This window comes from Phaethon aethereus, assembly GCF_964289735.1.
Source record: "Phaethon aethereus genome assembly, chromosome: 2".
In the NCBI taxonomy this organism is placed as follows: Eukaryota; Metazoa; Chordata; class Aves; order Phaethontiformes; family Phaethontidae; genus Phaethon; species Phaethon aethereus.
Genome location: NC_138582.1, coordinates 49,492,657 through 49,519,219, shown reverse-complemented (window position 1 = coordinate 49,519,219; position 26,563 = coordinate 49,492,657). Strand labels below are relative to the sequence as shown.

Sequence of the window (26,563 nt, the reverse complement as noted above, 5' to 3'; positions counted from 1 at the left end):
ATTGCTGTGCTTCATATTTGAGTGGTTTAATGTGAAAAGCCCTTTTCAGGGACCTAACAGAACCCACCCAGCTCTTCCTTAGCAGTAGCAGATACCTACTCACAAAGGAAGGTGCATCAGATAAATAAATGCTACTGGCCTGTTATAGACCGTTTTATTTGGAAATATAGAACGTACTAAAAAATTGCAAATGAAAACAGGTACTAAAATAGCATAACCCTTCCTCACCTCTGCAACCCCTAAAGACTTTGTGAAGCTGTCTGAAGTTCAAATTCCGGGCTTCAAATTCACGTATCATCACAGAATAGGCATTGCATGAAATCAAGACTGTAATTCCAATCAGTTAATAACTGAAACGTGCTGTGAATAACGCTTCCTCTTGTAAGATGTGATCTGCAATTCACCCGTATTTGCAAAGTTGTGACTATCTTCTGCAAGCCTTTCAGTGCAAAGGCACCGGCAGCTCAGCTGAGGTGTGCCGCCTTAGCACTTCAGTCTCCGGGCTTCCGGAGAGGAAGCCGTTGAAGCCCTGAATTATCTAAACAAACACTAATTGGTCTAATCCAGGAAACTGCTAAGTTTTCTGGTACGTAATATTCACAGTTCACACCGCTGGCCAGACAACATTTTGAAACACTGCGACATGAAAGGAAAGCACTCGGGTTTTTTGCTGATAACACTGGTGTGATGCTCATTGCTGGTTTCTCCTCAAAACCACCACAGACCTGCGGTCAGCCACATAGCCCTGCCTTCCGTAGAGCTGATAAAGGCTGAGGACGCACAGGGCTCTGTGCATGTAACACCCAATCTCCCCCTTCTCTTTTTGAAAGGCCACGTTCTGTAAGAACATTGGTTTCTAGCATCAACAAGTCCCCACACATGGCTTCTTTGGACAATGTGAGCTATGCTGTCAGAAATTTTAACTTGAGACAGTACAGCTACAGATTTTTCTCGTTTCCTGTGGGACACCAGCCGGAGTGAGGGAGGTGTCACAACCTACGGCTGTGGGAGCTGCTGCTTGGCCAACTCGCTGTTCCCTGGTGATTCACAAACAAACAAGCCACTGTAGGAGGAAACGGTGGGTCAGATGTGAAACCACAGAGGTAACTAACTGGCTGAGCTTCACAAGGAAGGTCTCATGAAGCAGCTGCTTATTAATGACACCCAATTCAGCCAGCCAAATAGCAAATGGATTTTTAGATCCAACAGGCATGTCAGATAGAGATAAAGACAAAATTATTCTCAATTCAAAAAATTGCAAAACATTCTTTTTTTAATATAGTCACAGGATAATAATAGGTGAAATAAGGTTGAATCTTACGGTGCTGGAACAAAAGAAAAATCATGCCATGGTTCCAGTTTGGTTCTTTGAGAAAACTACTGTTCTGCACTCTTCCTTCTGAACAAAAATATAAGGTATCAGGTGCTGTCCAAAATGGTAATAAAAACATGAAAAAGTGAAATGAAAAATCTATTGTGTTCCTACCCACTAAACCTTACTATGTTGAAGTTAAGGCTACTGGTACACCTCAGCAGTCTAAGTATATTTTAAAATTTAAGTTCTGAAAGTCAAGAAAGCTAGCTCCTCTCTTCTTGTGTTAGGTTAACTTCTTCATTATCACATGGTAGTTAACATCTGTAAAGCATACATGGTAGGTAAATACGTGTTCCAGGACATTAACAACATATATGTACCACACATATCATATATATGTCTATCAATACATATCATACCATACATAGCAATCACTCTAAAATAATCTAGAAACTCATGCAAAGATATCTCTAAGTTTTTGTTTCTCAGATTACATAGCTAAATGAACTTTACTTTGTCCTTGTAGCAATGACCTATGTAAATCAAATTTGCTCCATCTTTTTCATTCAAACATTTCACTTTATCAATGGCCACAAAACTTACAAAAACATCAACAAAGGGCCATGGACTTTAGCACAGGACATCAGGTGAGATTTGTAGAATCCTCCAGGTTGGGCAGGACACCCAGAGTTATCTAGTCCAACCTGCTCCTCAAGTTATGGCAGGCTGCTTAGGGCCATGTCCAATTAAATTTTTAGTTTCTCCTAAAAAGGAGAATTCACATTTTCTCTGGGCAATCTCTTTGTTCAACCACTCTCATGTTAAAAATTATTTTTTTCTTATGTTGGGGGAGAATTCTCATATTCCAACTTGTGCCTGTCGCCTCCTGTTCTCCCGCTGGGCACCTCAGGTGAGTCTGTCTTCTTTACACCCTCCCATTAGGTATGCACAGCAGAGAGATCTCTCCTCAGCCCTCTCAATGAGGAACAAACCCAGTTCTCCCTGCCTCTCCTAGTATGTAATTTGCTACAGCCCCCTGACCATCTTGGTATACCGGACTCACTGCCACATAGAATCACAGAATAGTTGGGGTTGGAAGGGACCTTTAAAGGTCATCTAGTCCAACCCCCCTTCAAGGACCAGGGACATCTTCAACTAGATCAGGTTGCTCAGAGCCCCATCCAGCCTGACCTTGAATGTTTCCAGGCATGGGGCATCTACCACCTCTCCAGGCAACCTGTGCCAGGGTTTCACCACCCCCATCGTGGAAAATGTCTTCCCTCCATCTAGTCTAAATCTACCCTCTTTTAGTTTAAAACCATTACCTCTTGTCCTATTGCAACAGGTCCTGCTAAAAAGTCTGTCCCCATCTTTCTTATAAGCCCCCTTTAAGTACTGAAAGGTTGCGATAAGGTGTCCCCAGAGCCTTCTCTTCTCCAGCCTGAACAACCCCAACTCTCAGCCTGTCCTCGCAGGAGAGGTGTTCCAGCCCTCTGACCATTTTCATGTCAATGTCTTCCTTGTATTAGTGTGCTACTGGAAAAAGCTGTTTCCAAAACTGGAAGCAATACTTCAGCTCTAGCATCACAACTGCTGAATGATGGGGAATAATCACCAACCTTGACCTGCTGGCTACACGCTTGCTTATACAGCCCAATATTGCTGTCGGCTGCCTCTGCCACACCACCACTGCTGTCCACCAGGTACCCCTCAGACTAGAGAGCCACTTTCTAGCCTGTCAGCCTGTTGCAAGGCTTATTGAAACCCAGCTGCTGGGTTTTGCAATTGCCTTTGGTGAACTTCACAGGGTTCCCATCAGTCCAGGAATCAGTCAAGCACAGCAGCTCCTCGGAACGGATTTGATTCATGCCAAATAGTATGCTTAAAGACAACATGATGTGGGAGAAAGTGCTTATCATAAATTATTCCTAAAAGGCAGAATGGGTAACACCACACAAGACTCTCTGCCCTCTACGCTTCCAGCACTGACCCAACAGGATTTGCACCTTCAAGCACCCCTACGCTCCTTTGCATCCCTGCCAAGAGTATGCCCCATGCACCCCTCCGCTTCCCACTCCAAAAATCACTGGTGGGGTGGAGCAGAGCCCTACGCCATTTCAGACACTTGGAACTGCCAGTGGCACGTCCCACAGCGTATCGCTGGTATACGATGGAGGAAGACAGAGCACACTAACTCAGAGCGGCAGGGTTAAGGTAGTCCAGAACACAGACTGACGCAGAAGTAACGATATATTTTTTGTGTCAAACCGTTAGAATCACCTCATAACTCTGGAAAACAGGTAATGCTACAGAAGGCAGAAAGCACCCAAGAAGCCTTCATTCAGCTGCATAAGATACCTGGGAGGGCCGACTCCAGTCCCAGCGTGGCTCCACTCTGCCCCCCACTTCCAGCTCACCTCTTCCCTCCTGCTTTGCCCACGCTCGAGCAATGCTCTCACCTCCTTTGGGACTTCTGCCAGGTTCCACCAACCTTCAGGTGTGGAAACCTTGCAGCTAATAGGGAGTGGAGACGAGCTGAAGGAAAGGGGGGAAGGAAGGTAGGACTATACATTTTCCTCAAATACCTCCATAGCGGGACTGTGCCCTCATATTTTTTGTGTATGCCCACTCCTCACATCTTCTATTTCAAACAGGAATTCTTCACTAGACAATTCCAGCGCAGCAACTTGCTGCAGTAACCACCGTATCTCCAGTTGCTGTCATTACCTGATAAACACAAAGTCTCCCCCAGTTATTAAGCTACTAGCCTTGGAATAGCTCCTTCCCCAAACACATTTATCTTCATGGTTGCTCTCTCTGTTTTACCAAACAATGACTCCTGCAGTTCAACTTCCCCCTTGCTTCTCTTTTGCCCTTCCCAGCCAGTTTTCACTTTCTGGTAATAGGTGAGAATAATCAGTGCTCCCAGGTCTGTGGAAGAGGCAGTGCTTCCCACACTGTACTCCAAAGCCACCTAGAAATCACTAGTAGATGTTAAAATTGAACAACTCCGAATGCAGAGGACTCACAGAACCAGAACCTACTCCATGCTGTACTTGCCCTCCACCTCCCTACTGCCAGATGTTGATCCATACTAACCGTTCACTACTGGTGCCAGGATGCTGACCAGAAAGGTTACTGGCCTACAGACACCTTATCAAACACACTGCAAAACAGCACTGGGTTAAGTCACTGTGATGTTTTAAATTTTAAGACTCCCGCAATTCAATAACAGTCAGAAGCCAATCACATCTACTGCAGAAGACAGGCATCAGAAAAGTGATGAATGATCATTTAGGAAACATGTTCTTTTGGGAAAGCTCAAGTATATTGCTTTTGCTTAAGGAAAGGTTAACTCAGAAAAACAGATTTTGATAACACCTGAGTCAATATCCTATCTTGGACTCCAATTGTTCTAATTTTTTATAGTTTGAAGTAGAAGTCTTTAAACATTTGGACACATATGAACTCCTTATAAAAATGATTTGCAGCTTTATATGGCTTGTTATACCTGCTAGATTTTATTAGAGTAATACAAGCATTGCATTCACTTTAAAAATACAGTCAGGGTTGTTTTTTTTTTTTTGGTAGAGCTCTTTTTAACTGTGAGGTCTCTGATTCATAGTTACTGCATATGTTTTTTACTATCAAAGCCAAGAAACCAATCATAGCACTACATAAAGTATATCTGTAATATATACGATATATTAATTTTTTTCACATCACAAAAAATGGATAAAGATTTTAAAAATATAAAACAAAGAGTCATCAGAAGAGCTATTAGCAGAAAAAATAAGCAAACTTTCTCAAGGAAAGAGTATCAGTGAGAGAGTATCTCATTTTTCTTTTATAAACATCTGTCTCCCAAGACAGAGAATCAGCAAGTGCACTCTTCACGTTAGTATATGGGCATTTCCCCCTCAGCTTAGAGGGATTTTGCTCTGATCATTACATTAAAAATTGGCTTCAGTGCTGTTTAAGGATGTCTCAAATAAATCAAGGTGTTCCAAAAATGACTCAGAACGTGACAGGTAATACCGCAGAGCTCTAACATGAAGCCTCTCTTTGTGCGGGATGTCAGGAAGGCCAGCTCATGAAGCCACTGTGTGGCACTGGCAGTCACTATCCAGGTTCCTTTCACAGAATCAGAGAATCATTAAGGTTGGAAAAGACCTCTAAGATCATCAAGTCCAACCATCAACCCAACACCACCATACCCACTAAACCACGTCCTGAAGTGCCATGTCCACACATTTTTTGAATACTTCCAGAGATGGTGACTCCACCACCTCCCTGGGCAGCCTGTTCCAATGCTTGACCACTCTCTCAGTAAAGAAATTTTTCCTAATATCTAGTCTAAACCTCCCCTGGTGCAACTTGAGGCCATTCCCTCTCATCCTATCACTAGTTACTTGGGAGAAGAGACCAACACTCACCTCACCACAACCCTCTTTCAGGTAATTGTAGAGAGTGATAAGGTCTCCCCTCAGCCTCCTCTTCTCCAGACTGAACAACCTCAGTTCCCTCAGCCGCTCCTCATCAGACTTGTTCTCCAGACCCCTCACCAGCTTTGTTGCCCTTCTTTGGACACGCTGAAGCACCTCAACGTCCTTCCTGTAGTGAGGGACCCAAAACTGAACACAGGATTCGAGGTGCGGCCTCACCAGTGCCAAGTACAGGGGCACAATCACTTCCCTACTCCTGCTGGCCACACTATTTCTGATACAGGCCAGGACGCTGTTGGCCTTCTTGGCCACCTGGGCACACTGATGGCTCATGTTCAGCCGGCTGTCAACCAGCACCCCCAGGTCCTTTTCTGCTGGGCAGCTTTCCAAACACTCCTCCCCAAGCCTGTAGCGTTGCATGGGGTTGTTGTGGCCAAAGTGCAGGACCCTGCACTTGGCCTTATTAAACCTCATACAGTTGACCTCTGCCCATCGATCCAGCCTGTCCAGATCCCTCTGCAGAGCCCTCCTACTCTCCAGCAGATCCACACACCCACCCAGTTTGGTGTCATCTGCAAACTTACTGAGGGAGCACTCGATTCCCTCATCCAGATCATCAATAAAGATATTGAACAAGACTGGCCCCAGAACCGAGCCCTGGGGAACACCGCTTGTGATCAGCCACCAACTGAATTTAACTCTGTTCACCACAACTCTCCGGGTTCAGCCATCCAGCCAGTTCTTTACCCAGCAAAGAGTAACCCTCTAGCAGGTACGTCAATGCAGACACGAAGCAGCAGGTCTGCTTCTCTCTCACTCAAGCCATGCACCAGATGCTGGAGGAAAGAGGCAGCCACAGCAGTGCACTGCCAATGGTAGACACTGAGGTGCCACAGTCTGTCTGTACTGGGAACAGAGGTGGAAGAAAAGAAGAAAAACCTTCTTGGGGCTGAGGCTTGCAGCCTCATAAGGCTGGCATCAAGCCACAAAGCAATGAGGAGACTAAAGCACTAATTCTCAAGGTGAAGTACTATGAATTGCTTGCAAATTTGGAGTTAAAACCTACACATGAACTGACTTCAAGAAATTCGCTATTGCAGCTTTTAAAAATGCCAGTGTAGGTTACAACCTTCTACACGTGCTTTTTGGAAACTCAGGGCAAGTTCATCAGAGCCAACAGAACTGCAATCAAATCAGCAGATCAATTTTGCTTCACTGTACTGCATTAACATTTGCCAAAAAAAAAAAAAAAAGCCAAGTTTTCACTATAGATTTCTGCCAAAATGTACTCTGTATGGGCCAACACAGTTAAACCACTGTGAAAAGAGGATTATGTTAAAAAAAAACCCCAACAAATCCAGTATCAAAAGTTCATACCAGCCAAACAATGTCTTTGATAGGAAAGAAAAGAATCACTATAGGTCTAATCAAGTAACTCACCTCTCCATCCAGGAAAGGCTCTGCAAACAGCTTCACAGCCTCTCCTGGGAGACTGAGTGGTATCTTCAGGACAAAAAGGATATCCTAGAGGGTTTGAAGGGTCCTGCCACATTAAATGGGCTGGTTTTTAGAGTACAGGAATTCATGGCTTATCCAATGTCCAGTCTATCAAGACAATTTGTTTTTTTTTAAGAGAACTTTTTGTGAATTGCCCTTGGTATGATGTGGGGTTCCTGTTCCTGGTTTTGTTTTTAAATCTTAATGCAAATAGTTTCCTGCGTATTTGTACAGACTGCCATCTCTATGGGACCAGAGCATCTGACTGCAGAAACTACTGCTGTTGGTTCAGCAAAAGCTAGCACCCTGGGGTAGCTTAACTTTCTTAGTATTTTTCTTCCTAGAATAAAAAAATCCTCATCTTTGTAGTGTAATGCTGTTACCTAACCAAAATTCTCTGCAATTATACAGTGAATATTAACTAAAAAAAGGTTATCACCTATCCGGTCAGTGAGGAAAAGATAGAATGCCTCTAATTTTAAATTAGAAACAGATTAAATACCTATTGACTGAGTGAAATTAGCTTATCCCCAGAACACTCCAAATTGCTGTGCCTGTAGATGCTGCTGGACTTGTATGTACGTCCAAAGAAATTACCAGAAATAGTTTTAGCCGTTAAAAAAGTTCGGTTTAATCTAAAATTTTTGTTTGCTATTCTGTGAAAAGTGACTCCACCTTCTGCTCCCAGCTCTGCTTGATGACATGCGTTACAGCCCTCCCGCAAGTATCTGGCTGGTCCCAAAGCCCCTGCCTGAGCGTACTGCCCAGAAAGACTGCCTAGCTGCAAAACCGTGGGGAAGGAAGGAAGGGAGGGAGATCCATCTCTCCTGCCTCTCCCAGGATAAGGTGGCTTATTTTGCCTTTTAACAACTAATAGATGAAGTAAAGTAGCCCCTTTGGAGAAGATCCCAGGGCCCATCACAGTGAGAACGCAGTTCTCCGAACAGCAGTGCTAGCTGCAAAATCCTGCCGGCACAGCAAAGGATTTACACGGAGGAGCAAGGTTCGCACCAAGTCCAACCGTAACCGTGGCATATTGGCAGGCAGACCTCAACAAGCACAGAAAAAAACATGCAGTGACTGTCTGGTGTAACTCTACAGGCTCCTTCTTCAAAAACGATCCATGAAAGACTTGAGTGTTTGGATTAAGAAAGAATTCCCATACTTCAGAGTTTCTCCTCATCTCAAATGCTTCATCAGATATTTTGGGCATTTTTTTTTTTTTTTATATTGGATTAGCTACCTTCTGATACTCTCTTCTGAATTTAAACAGCAATAGTGCATTGGACAGAAATCACTGTGCTTAGTATTCCACCCTTTGCTCTAATCAGTTTGATAGGATCTCCCCTATATTGAAATTTTAGCGTATGTAATTCCCTTGCATGTAAAAGGGTTATTAAACCCTTTAATATATACAGTTAAGTTCATTTATTTTTTGGAAGACTATAACTTTGGAATAGATTTCTATGAAACTGGAAAAACTGCCAAGAGAAATACTGCCAAGATAACTGTGCAACTAGGTTAAACCTGGATTATTATTACTGTTATTTACATTAAGAAGTATCACTATAATATCTTTTAAAAATTTATTTGCTATCTAGCAGTAAGCTATGCTTAACTCTCAGTTTGCTAAATATGACAAAGATTTTTAAGAACTCTCATATTAAACTCAAGACATGAAATTTTACATTTAAACATTTCGTCTGCAGACGAATACATTTCCCCCTATAAAATCAAAGCTGCACATTTTACTGTGCCACTCTCTTAATTTGTTCATTGATCAACTGAGAAATAATGGCACAGCACTGGATAAGTCGCAAAGTAAGACTGATTTTCCTGGGTAGAAATGGAATTTTCTTGTTGCCCAACTACATCCTAAACATACAAAAGTATTCCAACTTTCTCATGTAGCCTTCATCCGTGAAAGACTGTTTGATGGGTTCAGCTTAATGGAGAGCATACATGAAAACAACCTACTGTCTTGAAAGGCATGAGTCTGTGTCGCTAAATGAATTAACTGATGAGCTCTCACGCTTACAGCAGTCTTCAGCAATCTTGTTTCACACCTATACAAACTGCAGACTAGCCAGTCTCACCCAACTTTATCGTGCATGAAAGAGAAAAAGTCATTAAAAAGTTATTATAAAACCACCACATCACTACACATGAGACCAGGAAACTCTATACTGGTTTTGCACAAGGACTATCAACCAGTTTCCCCAGTAGGGTACATGATGTGGATCTGTGCCATCGCATCACAGCTCTAGGATGCTCTTCTATCAGTCTTAGGCAGCGTATCAACTGAAGCAAAGCAGACCACTCTGCTCTGTTGGCAGAACCGACCCACCTTGCATAGCGTCACACATATAGGCAGGACAAGGAAGAACAACTTCTGTCTTCGTTGTTTCATGCCAGTGCACTGCAGTGTGTTTGGTGGTAGCAAGCCCTCTTACACTCATGGGATTGCTGACCCTTTGATGAGCCCAGAGGCGTGCACATGCAAACAAACACGCGCACACAGAGAGCAAGTGTGTCTTCTGTTTTTTTTTTTTTGTTTGTTTTATTCACAATGCTATTTAGCTGCAGTATTTTTGAGACAAGCAACCCCATCATTTCACCCTGCGTGCTCTTTGAGAATAAGGCTTTCTGGACAGGGATTTTGAGCAGCTGCTGCTTAGCAGAGAATAAAATTCAGACTGTGGGAGGGGGAGGAGAAAGGGGGCAACAAACAACATTTGTTTAAAATCTGGCAGGAGCATCCTAATTAGATGAACTATTGGGTGGATCATCAGGACTGCTCCCCAAAGTGCCATAGGATGAGAGCCCTTAGAGGACATGATTATTTAAGACTGCAAAAACAATCCCGAAGAGCACCATCACTGAATGCAGAACACTAAAGGCTCATTTGCCACAAAAATCACACTTCCCACACAGCACTGTTGCTCACTTGCCTTGTATATAAAGGTTTTAACAGTTAATCATTTAGACAGGGATAAATATTTATTCAGGGACTACCTTAACGTTGAATGTTATTTCCTCCATGACGTAAACTCGTTCAGGAAATGCTTTAGCCACCTCCTCCACACTGTTAAAATACTGCACTGGCTCCTTAATATCTCGGTCTTGTTCCAGCAGCTTAAACTGCCCTGAAAACAGATGATAAACAGAAAGAGTTGTAAGATATTTATATTGGACAACTGTCACTGTGGCAACTGCTGGCTCAACTTCTTCACCGTTTTGCTCGGTCAGTTTTTCTGGTTATTAGCAGCCAAACAAGAAGACGAAAGATTGCAGAGTCTTCTGAACCTGCTGTGAAAGACACCCAGTTTCCCCAGGTCAGAACAAAAAGAACGTGTGGGAGCCAAAGTTAAATTAAAAAAAGATCCTTTTATCACATGCTCTCTAGAAATAGTAAATAACTATGGAGTCATTTGTGTTTGTGTACTTAATTCAGGGTAATAGTATCTGTACGGATAGCATTTTTGACCCTTTAATATTAAAAGTTTTACAAAAAGAAAACACACCCATTGCTATAAAATCCCAAAACAATGAACATAAGGGATTTGGTTTTGTTTTTAGCATCATCAAACAGCTCTTAAAAAATGTTAGGCTAAAACCCTTTCCCCCCTAGGCTTCCCTAAGAGTGGAGTAGCACCTAACTTTCCTTTATCATAAACCAAGCTCTTTGAGAACTTTAGCTAACACAAGAAATTAAACCATACACATCTACAATCCTTTTGAAGGTGGTTGCCTTCAGAAGAGCATTAGAAAGAAGGGTTTCTTGCTGACTTTACCTCCCCAGCGTAAGAACCTTGGCTATATTCTAACTCTTGTAAAAGGCAAGAACTAACACAGAGGCGGCTACCGAGGGCAGACCTGCCAGGGACAGCCAGGCACATCAATCACCTCTGGGCACTACGAACACAAAGTTTAAAAGCTTTCTTTTATAAATACAGTGATAACGAAAGCTTAGACACATTTGCTGCTTGCATGACTTAAAATCAGTGGAGTGATCTTCCCAAATTTAGAAACATTAACTACTATGAAGTTAAAGGCTGGTCTCAGCAAGAGACTAGTACATTAAGACTCAATGTAGGAAACAACTCCAGAAAACGAGAAAAAGGCTGAGTAAAGTCAATGGTTAGTGCATATCCTGGAAATCATATTTTAAAATTAGCAATGCACACAGCCACTGGACTATTGTTCCCAAACAGTGTTCACTTCATTAAAACACATCCAGTAATCAGGATGTCAGCCACCTACGGAAATATTCTCTCACTCCTTCAGCATTTCTGTGCACAACACCCTGCTGCCCCTGTACATCCCGTCAGACTTGAAGCTTTTGTGACATGTTCAGAGAATTCACCCACACTAAGCTCTTTCAGGCCACCTAGCAGCAGAGGAGGGAACGGACACAAGCTCAGCAAGTCCTGACGTCCCATGAGAAAGACCCGTCCCACCACCCCGCCAGGTTGTGCGCACACACGTGCATGCACCAAGAGAGGTGCGAGACCAAGAGGCTCAGCTCCTCCACGCAGCTCCAGCACCCCACTGACAGAGGCACACTCTTTTAATCAGTATGCTCGAGTACTGTGATTGCAAGCCTAAATATCAACGTGCAAGAGAGAAGACTTCCTTTTATTGCCTTCCATACGTTTTGTCTTTCTAAAGTGACCACAGTAACTTTGAAGTATTATCAGCAGGGTAACTAGAGATGCTGGTACTTCCCACCACGAGATTGTATTTTGCAACTGTTTAATAAACTTCACCACACTTCAAAAATCAGTTGCTTCAGAGTTTTCCTAACTCTGCCTCTGCTTCAGGACACACTATTGTTTGAAGTTCAGCCAAGACAATTCAAGTGCTTCAAAGACCAACACTGGGGTAGAAGCAGCAGGACCTTTGGTCTGACCTGCTGAAGCCATTCCGGTAGTATATTACAGCAATGTAGCTGACTACAGGAATGGCTTCAGCAGGTCAGACCAAAGGTCTGCCTTGTGCAGGATTCTGCCTTGGACAGGAGTTGATGGCAGCTGTGTAAGGAGGACTTTAAGCACAATTAGCAATATCCCTCCAAGGCTCTTCCACACCTCTAATGGGAACTCATTGCTCAAGGATGCCCAGAGCAGGGAAGAGGTAGCTCCAGTTTTTCTTCCTTGTAAATTTGTTTAATTGCTTACTGAAGGTATCTAAAACTTTCATTATAGACATACCCTCTATCTTGAAAAATTCTGGCAACCTCTTCTTCCACAGGCTCTACAGTGCCTCCACAAATAAAAGTACAGATTTTAGGAGTGACAAAGCTACATCTGGCAGACACTACAGGTAGCCATAGGAAACCTGACAGTGGACAAGCATTTGGAAAAACACTTCATGCGCTCAATAGAAATGTGCCAGAGTCTTGAGGCTGAACTCCTCAACCTGTCTGCTCTGAGCCCCTTTCACTGCAAAGCAACAGAGGGGCCAGGCTCAGGGAATCTGGACCATAAGCAGGAAAGGGCTCAGCTGAAGCTGGAAAGCGTGTTGTGACTGAAGCCTGAGGTGCAGCCAGGGAGAGATGAAGACAGGAGAACTGTGCTTTTTAATCCCCATACAGATCATTCAAGTCCTGGTTTCAGTATTTCCCTGTCAGCCACATCCTAACCAAGAGGAAGATGCGTTCCCCAGCTCTGCAGGTCCTTCCCCCCGCAGGCACCCCACTTTCCTGCAAAGGAAATTCTGGAGTCGGCGGCAGAGGGAGCTGAGTGAAGTCAGACCTCCTCCTACATGGAGTCAGGACATGCCAGGCCATCACGCAGCAGCAGGGACTATGAGTTGCACCAGGGAGCACCCGACTGCACAGAAAAACTGCTACTGTAGAGCGCAGAGCCGACGACCGTATTTCACAGATAGTCATGAAGGGCAAGGTGGTCTTAAATTTTACAGAAGCTATTACACAGTGTTGGTTCTCCATGGGCTGACCAGAGACTGTTGCTCTCTCCTGCTTACTCCTGAGTCGCTCCTCGGGGAGCGTTGCTGTCCTCTGTGACTACTGACACAGCCACCTGGATGTAACCCGAATGGATTGCCCAATTTGGGACCCAGGGGTCTGATGTGCAGGACTCCCAGCTGTGATTACTATTCGAGGCAAGCTGTGATTACAATTTATAATGGCATTTCATCCTTTAAGTTCCCCGAAGGAAAAAGATCAAAACCACAGCAAGTCTGAGTCACCTCAGACAGATCTAAAACCAGTGGACCTACTTCCAATTTAACGCTCCCCCGTACATACAGAACGGAGTTGAATATGACACTGCATGGAAGCTACATAGTTGTTTGAAACTGTAAGATATTGCACTGATAAAAAAACTAATTGAGAAGGAATTTGAGAACTTTCACTTCAGAGTGGGAATTGAGTTGGGCACAATAACAAGGCATGAATTCACACGAACAAGGAAGGAAAACAACATACTGAATAATTATACATTATATGAGCAATATTAATCCAGCACTTTGAATGAGACAGTGGTCTTTAATTCTAGGTTCTCTGGTTACTCTTTTTGGAAGCATAATAATACTACTTTACTATGGCTGTTATGTATTTAACAACAGATAGCCTGGTGGCAAGAAAAGGCCGGCTACCCCTTACAGTCCAAACTTCCACAAAAAAGTCCTAAATTCCTCAGCACAGGACAAATGCTTTAGGCTGTGTGCAACCGGGAGCAGGGTCTGCTATCTATTGTAGACTTATACATGTTTCTGGGGGGATGGCGGGGGGGGGGGGGGGAAGGCAAACCAAAAAAATCAGCTGGAGCTTCACTTTGGTACAAAGAGATGCTCAGAACCGTCTGTGTCGCTATCTGTGCCATCCTCCCCTTCCTTCAGCTGAGCCGCGCTAACACAAAGCCGTCTGTGCCTTCACTGCTAATAAGCAGCAGTTCACGAGGAGGTTGACAACAGAGGAGTACACACAGATCCCAAAGCATGTAATAGAAGGGCAGCATTAATCTCCCCCTGTTACGAAACCAAGAAGTATGCTGTGCATGGAAGCTGTCAGGGCTGGATGTTAAAATGCCTCTCCTTTGCAAAAGATGGTTTATAACTCGAGATTTTCTATCGATATTTTAAAAAACATTTATTTCCTCATTGGAAAAGGCAGACTTTTTTATTGGAAGGGGAGAAAGAAGGGCTGAAGAGAGGCCTGCAATACACATTTGAGCCAGATGTCAAGTAACTAACTAATGGGGAGGAAGGAGAAAATTTCTTATTATGTTTCTCCCCAGTCTCTACTCAAGCTGCCATAAAAAAGATAGCATGGCTGAAATACAAGTTAAATGGACATAAGTCTGGCTTGACTGCAAGTTAAAGTGGAATTTTATTACACTTCACAAGAGGCACAACTGACAGCAAGTTTAAACAAATCACAAGGCAATTTAACTGTGTGTTAATCAGGAATTTAACAAAAAAAGTAAAGAATATCCAAAGCTAAAACTATACTTTTATAGAAGTATCCCTATCCCCCTCTTACTAGCACAAAAAGAATAATGAAATGTTTCTCTAGTAAATCAGTGCAGGTTCTAGAAATATCAAAGATTTGTAATACCTACACGGTCCACCAAGCAGGTGTGGTTACTCCTTTGCAGCCAAATGCAAGGGAGTAATGAACGACTACTGCAAGCTTTATATATCTTTTAGTCTGGCCTGTGGCAGGCACAGTATTGGAACAGTTTCATTCTAGTATATATTACCTCTGCAGATTGTGAATTCTTATTTCCCTGTGAAGGTACTTACAGCAAAGACAGTAAATCCACTACTGCTAGAAATGAGTCTGGAAAGATAAAAAGGCAGGGAACGACCTAAACCAGGGGTTATCCTCCAGTTTATGGAGGCATTATTAAAACCCAGTAGGAACAGGAAGATAAGTCCATCTTCCTTCTTTCCAGAAGTTGGCCAGTCCTTTCTGTTCCAGTCTTTGGGTTGCTTCTGCTGCTTCCCACTGCTTAGGTTCTTGCAGGTTTACATATGTTCACAACTCTAACCCACCTCATACAGGTTATTTCTGTAATGTAAGATCCCCTGGTTTTCGCAGTGACTTATGCCTCACCTCCAAATAGTCCAGCTATTTCCAAGAGTTCAGAATGTTTCCAAGACAGAAACACCCATTTTGTACTGTGTCTGTACTGTGCCTAAACCAAGGGAGCCCTTACCTGTGGCAAGGATTCACAGACTGAAGAAACAGTCAAGTTTTCATGGATATAAAAGGATGACAGCATGCATATGCTCATATACAAAAAAGAAAATACAAAAAAAGAAAGTTTGGGGGGGGAAAAAAAAAAGAGAAAAGTAGCTGCATGTCATCAGTAGGAAACATGGAAGGTCACTGAAACATCTGCTCAGTTGTGTTAGCTTTTAAATGTTTCTCCAAGGAGGCAGGAGTTGCATTGTCTTTCAGCAGCTTTGATTACTTAGTAAGTCTCACATCTCTCTGTGTGAGACTGTGCAAAGCCCAGCACTTCTCAAGAATGCGCAGATGGCACAGCAGGGTAGCAAAAGTACTGCAGAGGTTTATGTTTCATATTATTTGTTGATTGCTGACTGCATTTCAGTATTTCAAAGAACAGCAGAGCTCACTCAGAAAGAAAAGGCTCTCCACCTGCCAGAATACCACCATTTTGGAAAAAGACAATTTTTGTCTACTTTTTTCAGTATTCCTGTGTATCAAGCTGACAGGAATTAACTTGGTTTTCCTCCCCCAAAAGATGATCCTTGATATAACTGGGCAATGTTGAACAGCATAAGCCTAAAGTGTAAGACATAATAATGAAGGGTACAAAGAGGTGGCTTGCTAGATATCAAGGAGAATGCAGTCACATGACTTGGAAAGTACACTTCTGCACGCCCAGTTCTCAGATGGACCTGTACAGCCTTCATCTGACAAGTATACACAACTGCCTTCAATGCCCGATGCAGAAATACATTTGTCTCAGTGGGGGATGATAGAAGTAAATCTGAGTTTACGGTCTCACTTGGCACCCCATCAACTAGATCATATGGTAGAGCTATACGTCCCTACCTAATCCTTAGACAAGACAGCCAGTCAAGAGTAAGCATGGCAGACCAAAGACTCTAAAATAATAGATTAAGATAGAATTTTAACACTCCAGACTACACGTAATTTTTTAAAAAACATTTTCTTCTTTAAATTGACATTTGCCAATATGTCTTTGCATAGAACCTACATGTGGCACTTTGTAATTGCAAGAAGTGTTGTCACGGCAGTGGCTGTAGCTGTCTAGACCGGAAAAAAAAGGAAGAACAAAAAAAGAATCCATCACCTCTTTGATACAGCAATGATGTGACTAACTTAAAGTAAAGTTAGGTGTAAAGTTAATATTGCAGCTCTTTCAGGAACCTATCACTAAGTAAATGTGAAAAGGTTTTGCAGACACACAGAAGTAACGACAAGTGGGAAATAAACGCCTTGCTTCACTTTTGTCATCTTCCAGCTGGCTTGAAACCTAGCATTTGTTCAGAGAGGAGAGAAGAGCGCCTGCGTGCTCAAGTCCTCTGGAGCAGCAGAACTTCCAGGTCCCCACTGCAGAGGTAACACTGCAGGGAGAAAAGACTTATTGCAGAGAGAAACTGCAAGTACAAATGGAATTACAGAACACCGTTTTCACCAGTGGGAGCAGACAGTAGCTCGCAAATGAATTGGAGCAGGCAGGCTCACAGCCCTACCGCCCATGGAGAGGACAGGAAAGCTAATCACCTGCTCTGTCACCTCCGGGTTCTCTACTGAAGGAGCCACTGACTTCACCTCAGGTTGGGACCTGTCAGCAAACTAACATGGATGCAATGCTACGGTAAGTTCATCCCCTCAGTCAATGAAAGAGCAAGACAACCCAACGGTACAAGTTCATCCTTATCTGCCACACTGACAGCTTCTGTGACTTATACCAAAAAAAGGTTTGGGAGGGCAGAGAAAGGAGTTAATTTCTGTGTTTTAAGAATTTATTTGTTTGTTTTGATATTGTAGCCTGTTGAAAGCATACAGGAGACTATAAAAGTGTGGACAACAGAGCAGGAAAATACACAAGAGTCTTAGGTACACAGCTTCCAAAGGATAACGACTGGGCCGCAAACTAGAAAAACTATGATTGATTCTTATATTATAATCACCATGAAGCAGCTATTAAACAGACTTTGAAATACTGCCTTTGTTTTTTAAGAGCTGCCGGACCGTAGTACTTCTTGAAGAGAGGGAGAGGGGTGAAGAAGAGGACCTCCTGTGTCCCCATCTCTACCCAATCTTCTGGAAATTTTGGGAATGTGTTAAAAAAAAAACAGATAAAACATGAACTAGAGACATATTTAAGTAAACATAATACAATTAGAATTCATCAAGTGCACTGGAGCTAAACTTATGGCACTGCAAAGCAGAGGGCAAGGCACAAAGGCACATTCAGTCAGTAGAGATTGTGCAATTTTTCATGGGGAAGGAGCCCTCCAGAATGAATAGTTTCACTTCTCGGAAGTATTATGAAGACTGTGAAGCCTTAAACGCCTTTATTCCTCTCTGTTATGTCTGCGGTACAAATACCGATTCAGCCAAGACAGAATGAGTCAGGCATCACAACCTGGTGAGACATGTCAAAGCAGAGCATCAGCACGCTGACACATCACCTGTGTGTATGCACACATGCTGTTGGAGAGAGCAAGGAAGGGAATCCAACCACGTTTCCCACACAGCAATGCAATGCTTGCTAATCAAAACCTCTAATCCTATGCTGGCAAAGAGAAGGGGATGGCACAACCTAGCATTCTAGTTTCCCTTATCTTACTTTTATGACTCTTAAGTAGCATAGCAAAAAAAAAAATTCATTTATTCTATTGGCAGCATAACAAAGAAAAATCAGTTCAAATGGTGACTGATGATAGCTTAAAGCAGATTTAACTCACAGATACTGCATGAGAGGGAATTTTAGGTTAGACGATGTAAAAAGACAGGGAAAACAAGCCTAACCTCTAACCTTTGTTTCATAAGTTATTATCATCACAAATACGAGATTACCACAATGAAATGTTCCATTTTATGGGGTCACATGTTTGAGTGTCTGGACTGTAAGTTAACTACATTTAACTTACTCACTGGGTTATCATCGATCTAACCTGTAATTAACATCATTCTATTCCTTTCCCATGTGCTGCAAAGAGACACCAAGAATATTCCGTAGGCAGCCTATTAGTTCACACGCTCAAGTGACCACACAGAGGAGTCTGATGACTACTGCACCGTCTGACTTTGTTAATTACTATCAACAAAAGCTGTTGCTAGTTCCCGTATAGAGTCATGCACATGAAGATGGCATGCTCTCCTGGTGAATACCAGAGCTTATCCAGATCGCAGCACAAAAAGGCATCAAGAGAAAGAGGGAAAAGTTGCAGAAAGTGCAGCTAAAGCAACCCAGAGCTTGCATGAAACAGTGTTGAGATGACTATGACTATGCTTAACAGCAGCTGCCCAATGACAAAAGCTTTTCTTACGTGACGACTAGCACTGCTCCCCTGTGACCAGAGTGGAGGCCCACTTAGACCTCAGTTAGGAAAATGGTAAGAGTCACTAAAAGCTTATGGATCTGACCTACTACAGTGGCATCCAGGATCCATATGATAATGTCTGCTGGAATTACCTGCCACCAGAAAGGAAGATTTGATTAAGAAGGTAAAGCAAATTTATCCGTCACTTAACAGAAACATCTTCCAAAACCTTCTCTCCTCTACATCAACAGCTGGAAAAGAAAATGAGGTAGAACCAAAGGTGAAAATGTACATGGTTACAGTTCTTACTGCAATTTGAATCACTTGTCTTACTAAGCAAACACGTTGCTTTTGTTCATACATTAACACCAATTCAGGGCTAAAAATCTGTCCTAAGGAGTGGAGACCCAGTTTAGACACATCAATGCAAGCTGAAGATCAAAACATGCACTGGATAGCAGCGCAGTCCTTTAACAGCATCTTACATTGTTCTGCCCAAGTAGATTTTCCCATTTTAGAGAAAGAGATTACATATATTTAAACTTAAGAGGCAGCACAGGCTTAATCTGCCTTTGGACCTGTACTTAACCAGGTGATCTCCTCCCAAATCATCAGTATACACTTGTCCCAAGACATTAATCAAAAGAACAGGGGTGTCTACAATAGATTAACATTTAATTAAAGCACAGGAGAAAGTTCAGATGATAGTAACAGAATAAACTCTTAGTTAACATTTGAAATCAGTATTACTAGTTTCAAGCAGGCCATATTAGAATACCTGTTAACAGTTAGCCAAGCGTGCTGGGACTTTTATCACAGCTGCATCAAAAATTCTTGCCTTTACACCATAGATTCCCCCAACTCATTAACACTGGTTTCAGTAGAAATTATGAATGTGTGAGAACATCAGATTTCCTCTTTAATGCAGAAAGAACAAAATCACAGTTTTTATTCCAACAAAATTTGTGATCATTAGTGTGAGGAAAACGCACTAACACAAATTTGTTCTGTTTAGGATGATGCCCCCACCAGTAATGGTGCACTTGTAGTTCATAATCTGCATGACTGAGTACCGAAACCCAACTCCATCCTTCTCCCACTTCAGAGGATGCCTCCTCATGGGAAATCCACGTGGAAAGAAACCTTTCTTCCCTTTAACTCTCCCCATTTTGGTTGCTAAGAATGAACGTTAGTTTCTTGTGCAACTTGTCAGTGACAGAAACTGGAGTATTTGCTAAGGGCAGCAATATTTCAGGACTTGAGGTCAGTGCAGCTGTAGTTAACAGAATTCTACTTTCAGTGTCCAAATTTGTGCAAAAAGTTAAAGAGGAATTTGGCACTGATGGAAAGTTAAAGTATTTTAAACACAAACTGTACTTACAGGGAGCAGTTTAATTTATCTCCTAATTACAAGTGGATGCAAGTAAACGATGATATTTAATTTAGGTTAAGATTAAAAACAGACTGAATTCAAAAGAGAAATCCCATCCACCAGTGGCAACAAAGAAATCACGGACAGATGAAAGAGGCTTCATTCCTCAGAGGAACAACTGAGTTTGGAAAGAGAGTTAAGCGTTTTAGGGGGCAAAAACTTGACTGCACTGACGAAAGCAAACTTTTGCACTTTAGAAACTGCCAGGTCCCAACCTCTGTATCATGCCTTCTCTGAATTGTATTACTTCATTTTGTTGATTAAAAAATTGGAGACAGTTGCAATTATAGAGAGGAAGGTAAGCTGTGCAGAAGCATATTTTTGGTCATAACATGGACTGCAGAGTTTCTAACCATGAGTGACTTATGGATTTACACCAGACACAACTTTCTGGATTTGGTAGCCATCTCTTAAAAAATAAACTTGACAGAATGAAAGTGGCTTTTGCACACAACTTCATACACATTCTTCTATTTCTTGGCAAGTTGAGGCTTTTGCTAAAATAACAGCAGCAACTGCTGAGCTTAATCATTAACTTTGCCTTACTAAGTAACAGCTTTTATTATTTATTTTGCAAAAGCTTTGAAGTCACTACTCACCAAAACTCAAGCTCTCAGTGTTTCTGCCACAGTGCAAAAACACTTTTCTTCAATCGCAAAACCACCACCCTTCATGCTTTCTGCTCTTTCGCTGACAGATCTTTTTCCTCCTGTTCCTCCCACGTGAGTATCCCCATTTCTATGTCCTGACTTCAGCACCATTCATTGCTTTCTTGCTTGCTGAGCAGCCTTTTGTGCCTGTCAGGTTCTGACCCCATCCCATGCTCAACGGGCCCCAGCACGAGTGTAGGACGGTGTGTAGTGAAATATTCCACCCGAGAAGGACAGTCATGTCAACAGTACTGCCTCCGGCTGGCACTTGTGCTGCAATAAACAAGGCTAAAGAAAAAGTGCATTCACGAAGCAGAAATCTTGAAAATGTACATAGATCAATTCTGTATAAAAAGTGCTTTTGTTTCCTGTTCAGGAACAGGTTTTTTAATTGACTGAATGGGAGGAGTTGTAAAAATCAGGAACAATGACTGAGTCAGCAGCTCAGTCAGTTCTTAGTGGCATACAGGGCTTTACATGAGACAGAATAAACGTATTTCATTCAGAGTTAGACATTTTTATCAATGTGTAGAGAGACTTCAGAGCTTGGGCTTGGTATCCTGAAAGACTGTCTGTGCATTATAGAGCAGCTTATTGTTTCAAAGCTTGTATCTCATTTGCTTGCTGAATATACATGTGGTTTACAATACAGCAGCCTGTATTTTTTTTTCCTTCTCCTTCCTCCCTCAACTTAGGTCTACTGAAGTATTGCACTCAAATTACTGGAGAACCTGTCGCTGAAATAGTTCCCAGCACTTGTGTATCAGCAATGGAAAGGAGTGGTTGCTGTTCTTTTGTGTGATTAAAAAAAAACCACCAATTTTCTTGGGAAAGGTACTATTGCTTTGTACTGTCAATGCCAGGTGCCGACTGTAGCTTAGCTTACATATTTACAAAGTGTTTCAATTAGGATGGCATTCAATTTATTATAGCTCTGACCACCAGCAATCATGAGCAAGTTCTGAAAAACAAGTTCACTTCACTTCTGGAACAAATTAGGCAACGTATTTGAAACTGAAACAAAGCCAACTTCCAAAGAAACTCTTTAATTACACAATAGATCTGGTTTATTCAGCTACAGTCTCCTGTCAAGGAGAGTATTCAGTGTACATTAATGCTACAGCTAAAACTATATTAAAGAGAATTTAAAACAAGTGTAGAGCCAAGATAATACATGGTCTGAAAATCACCTTAGTGAAATACATGTAGAAGCTTATGCTGCAAAAATCATCATCCATAATGTTGGAATATCTATCAAGCATGCAAAGTAACTTGCAGCAAGAAAACATTACTTTTTTTTTTTTGGTTTAGCCATATTTTCATCATCACTGTGGTTGAGAAGCAGAAGATGTTTTGGTACCCGTATTTTGCATGAGGTAAGCCATCTCTTCACTCACTCTGTATGAATGCAAGAGAGTTTCTATGAGAATCGTTTGTCTGGTTTCCAGTACAAGAGGACACTGATTCAGCCTTGTGCAATTTATCTATGAAGTAGACAAAGCTCTAGATAACAGCTCAACATGAATGAAGGCAGCTTTTAAGAATGAGCATTTTGGCATAACTTCACAGCATGTGCTAAAGTGTCATCAGAAAAAAAAAAAGGAAAAGAGGAGATGAGCTGAAAAGGTGGATGAATAGAGATGGTAAGAGCACACTGCTTCAGCACTGCCACTTCTTGTAATTTTCACTGCTACTCAAGAAGGCAAAGATGATAAATTTAAAATTCAGATTTAAGCAACATATGCATCTGCTCAGTTCTCTTGAATGCATTCCGTCACACATATTTTGTGCCATTACCTTAAATAAGGTGGGTACCATCTAGACCCATCTCTGGCAGTTCAAATTATCATAGCTGAATCCAAAAGGTATAAAGAAACAGAATGCTCAGCCAATTTTTCCCCTCTTGCAAGACGTCTGCCAGCTTGCTGAGAGCCAAATGAAACCAGTTAGTAGAGGCAGCCTAGCCTAAAAGAGCTTGACAGAAAATAAATGCTACAGACTACACATAGGGTGGTTTAATTTCAAAAGCGTTTTTAGAAGACCACTTAGCGGACTTTGTTTTCTTCATGTAAATGATAATTCATGATTTAAAGAGGTATACCTTGCTAATGCTTTCTGAAATGCTATTGAATATTTTATCCTATATGTGTTTCTAGTGAAACCTTCTTGCTAATATGGTTTGGGGCATCTAGTTGAAAGCCATTTTTGCACCAATTCCATTTTGTAGCCTTTCACAGAAAGGGCTGTGAAGTAGCAATTATCAGAGTGCCTGGCCGCCTATTTGTCTTTGAACGCACACAGACTTCCTCAGCTGCTAGATTATCATGAGATACGTTATTACATACTGATTGCTAAGTATGCAAGCTAGCATTAGCAGCTGCAAATGCTCCAGAGAAATTCTGTGCTTTACATTTCTAGTTTTAAAACAATGTGATCTTAAATCTACCTCTGGGATTAAGAAAAGTACTATTTATATTTTTAGTTAAAAAAAAAAGTTATTCCTTGAATCATGAAACGGAATCAATACTGGGCAGTTTGTATTAGCACACAGATTTAAGGTTGTGAAGATACCATGGATGGAAAAAAAGGGTTTCAGACACTTAGAATTGGTTACTGTAGATATTTAGAAAAAGAGAGACAGATGATGCTCAGAGACCAGAAAAACTGGGACATCCCAAGCTAAAAGCAACTCAAAACCAAAAACCGTCAAAAGATCAGTCTTTGCTAGAGTTATCCCAAAGTACTGAAAAGGTTTTCCCAACAGCCTAATGTTTCTTTCAGGGAAATGACTATTTCAGTTGAGATCTCTGAACACTGGGAGCAGAAAGGCAAAGACACAGTTAAGAAACTCTGCCTTTGAAATTACATGAATTGTGCTCCTTGAAGCAGTAATATCCTAAAAAAGTCCTTGCCTTCCTTTTTCAACTGCACTACTGCATATCCAGCAAGAGCAAAACCCAACAGCAAGCCTCTGCAGACATATAGTGGCACAGTCATTACTATGCTGCAGAAGATAACTTGGAGAAGGGTCACCTGCTCCAAGGAAGCACCACAACACTCCTCTTACCCCTTCAGTCTGCCACCTCCTTCCACGATGCTGAGTTGCCTTGAGGGGACCCAGTGTCTATCCCACCAAAATCCTGCCATTGAAAGTGACAGTCTTTAGCACCAGTAAACTTGGCCAACAGTGCATACTGGGTTCATAGAAAGTAGTCACAGGCATGGCTTACTCTGACTGGACATATGGCACCACAGCTAACAGGTTTATCTACACACAGTTTCAATGCCCGTAAATTAGCACAAAACATGTTTAGTTAAATCTTCTTAAATGGGAAGACTGTGACCAGCTAAGCCAAGCCAGATACAATCTAGTTTACAATCTGTGTCATTTTATCTGCTGGGGGCTCTCTGACTGACGAATGTCAAAGTGGGCAATTGCAGGGCCCTCTTCTTCCCTGCAGTCACTCTTCTTGCTCCGAGCACAACACGCAGCCCTCCCCAGCCGCTCTTCAGTCTGAATTGCCCAAGTGGCTGGGAGTCTAAATACCTATAACAGTTACTTAACGCCTTACCTATGGGTCACTATTCACCTAGTGTTGCACTCCTGCCTGCTACGGGCTCTTCATGGCTGACGAGGCAGCTCCGTTGCCAGCTCCAGGAAGACTCAGCTGAGCCAACTCAGGAAGCTGTATGCCAGCTGACCCAAGATTTTTCTTGGACAGGAGTCAGAAAACCATTCTGCACACTTTCCATCTGATTCATATTACACGAGCCTTATGATAGCCGAACACCACAAAGTGACAAACATCTGCAATATGATAAAAAGGTGGCTATTTTTCAGTTTCCACAGTAGAGAAGACAAGTGGTACATCCAAACAGAACGAAGGCACGCAAGTGTCACGTACACTATCACACACATCTGCTTCCTTGAACCAGCAGCATGCCTGACGGCAGTAAGGCAGATATGGCAGCACCGGCTTTCATCCTCAGCAGCACAGGAGAGAACACCTTCCAGGGTCCCAGGGACTCCCAGCACACAGATCTTGGTTGCTGTCGCATGCTGGGCTGCTGCTCCTTCCCCGCTATTGTTAAATGGGCAAGGCAGTACGCGCTGTGATCTTACACACCCACGGTGCTGCGTGGGCAGACCCTACGTGCTTCACTTCCAAGGATTCTAGGGAAAGTCTATGGCCATGGCAGACAGCTGATCCGTGAAGCCTGTGCACATCTTCCTGCGGAGCTGAAGGCTTAGCGTGGCCCTTCACACTTTATTTACTTGCTTCTTCCCTCGCAAACATCATGTGTGCCAATTCCTCCCTGTTCCCCTTCCCCCTCGCTCAGAATTATTTCCCTCTGAAGAAAAGGAAAAGCAAACAAACAAATATGTTAAAAATATGTTCTGTGATTTTCCTCTAGGAAGTAGTATAGCCAGCAATCAGTATGATGCAAGTTTCATAATAAATGTATGAAACATGCAGTAATCTACACTACTCAAAATTATTTTTTTCTTTTACCGTTAAAAAAAAGCTTTAGAGTTAGTATTAATATTGAGAAGAGTTGCTATTAACGTTGAGAGAAATGAAAGTTAAAAAGCATTCTTCCCAGAGTAATAATAGAGGATGAGTATATCTATGACCGCATAGCACACCACTCTAACGATCAGCAAAAAATGGAAGAAGGTTAGTTAGTAAACAAATTGAGCCAGACACCAATCCTTCGGAGCAGAAAAGCTACAATATTAGCAGCTTACATACACCAGAAATATCAAAACCACACACTTAAGATCTTCGTGCAAGATTATAGCACAGAGCACTATGGGCTAATCCAGGAATGCCAAATGATTTAATTACATTTTCTACTGAAAAATTAAGCCATATGTATAGCTCATCAGATCAAGCTTTCTAACATGTTTCTGCTTTTGATATCCAACATCTGTCTGAAAATGAGATTCTCATTTCCCTTATGAAATCTGATTCTACCTCCACAGCCAAAACTCAAGCAGCGCTGATGGAAAGAAGTGAAGGGGAAAAAGAGCAAGTGTTGGATCATCGGACTTAGCCTTATAGCAGAGTTCAACCTCTAAATAGTAAAAATGTTAGAATACGACAACTCTTTCTTCACAGGTGAAGGCAAAAGAGCAATGCATGAATAATCAGAATTTTTTCCCCAAAAAATATATATCCTAAATTTTCTTCATTTTCTTCCTTCAGTTCCACAATTAGGTAGGGTCTCAGCCCTCATTAAACAATTCCTCTGACACAGTAGTGCTATCTCACTGGTTTTGGCTGTCTCCTTCAGAAAACCATGTAGAAGGACTGCATATGTGCAATGTGAAGACAAAAAAAAAAGACAACAACGCATCTGCTGGATCAGCTCGTCTGCTATGTTCATCACCTGCCACCTGCTGTCACTGAGCAACGTGAAGCACGGTGAGCTTTAGGCACTTGCCCATCATGAGGATCCAGGCAACGCACAGTGCTCCAGCTCTTATCAACTGAACAACATCTATACTAAGGAGAACTGTATGAGTAGGGATTTAACCCAAAAAAATGCTTGCTGCAAATGTTATTTTTACAAAGTTGTTACACCAATAAAAAGTGCTTTTCTGAAGGAAGAATGCAAGCCTGCGTATCCCATCTGTATTTTACCTTATACAGGCAATTTGCTTGCCGTTTTTTTCAGCGGTGTCTTTCGAAAGGATCTTAAA

At 42.2% G+C, this 26,563-nt stretch overlaps 1 protein-coding gene across 1 annotated transcript in view; it reads right to left on the bottom strand.

Annotated features, from left to right (window-relative positions):
* The window catches only part of GAREM1 (GRB2 associated regulator of MAPK1 subtype 1), a gene marked incomplete at its 3' end in the record, with an annotated part of 99,724 nt that overhangs the window by 11,478 nt on the left and 61,683 nt on the right, over positions 1 to 26,563 (bottom strand). Inside the window, exon 3 of the mRNA XM_082015319.1 lies at positions 10,273 to 10,403. Coding sequence (XP_081871445.1) covers positions 10,273 to 10,403 — 131 coding nt within the window. The remainder of the gene's footprint in view (positions 1 to 10,272; positions 10,404 to 26,563) is intronic.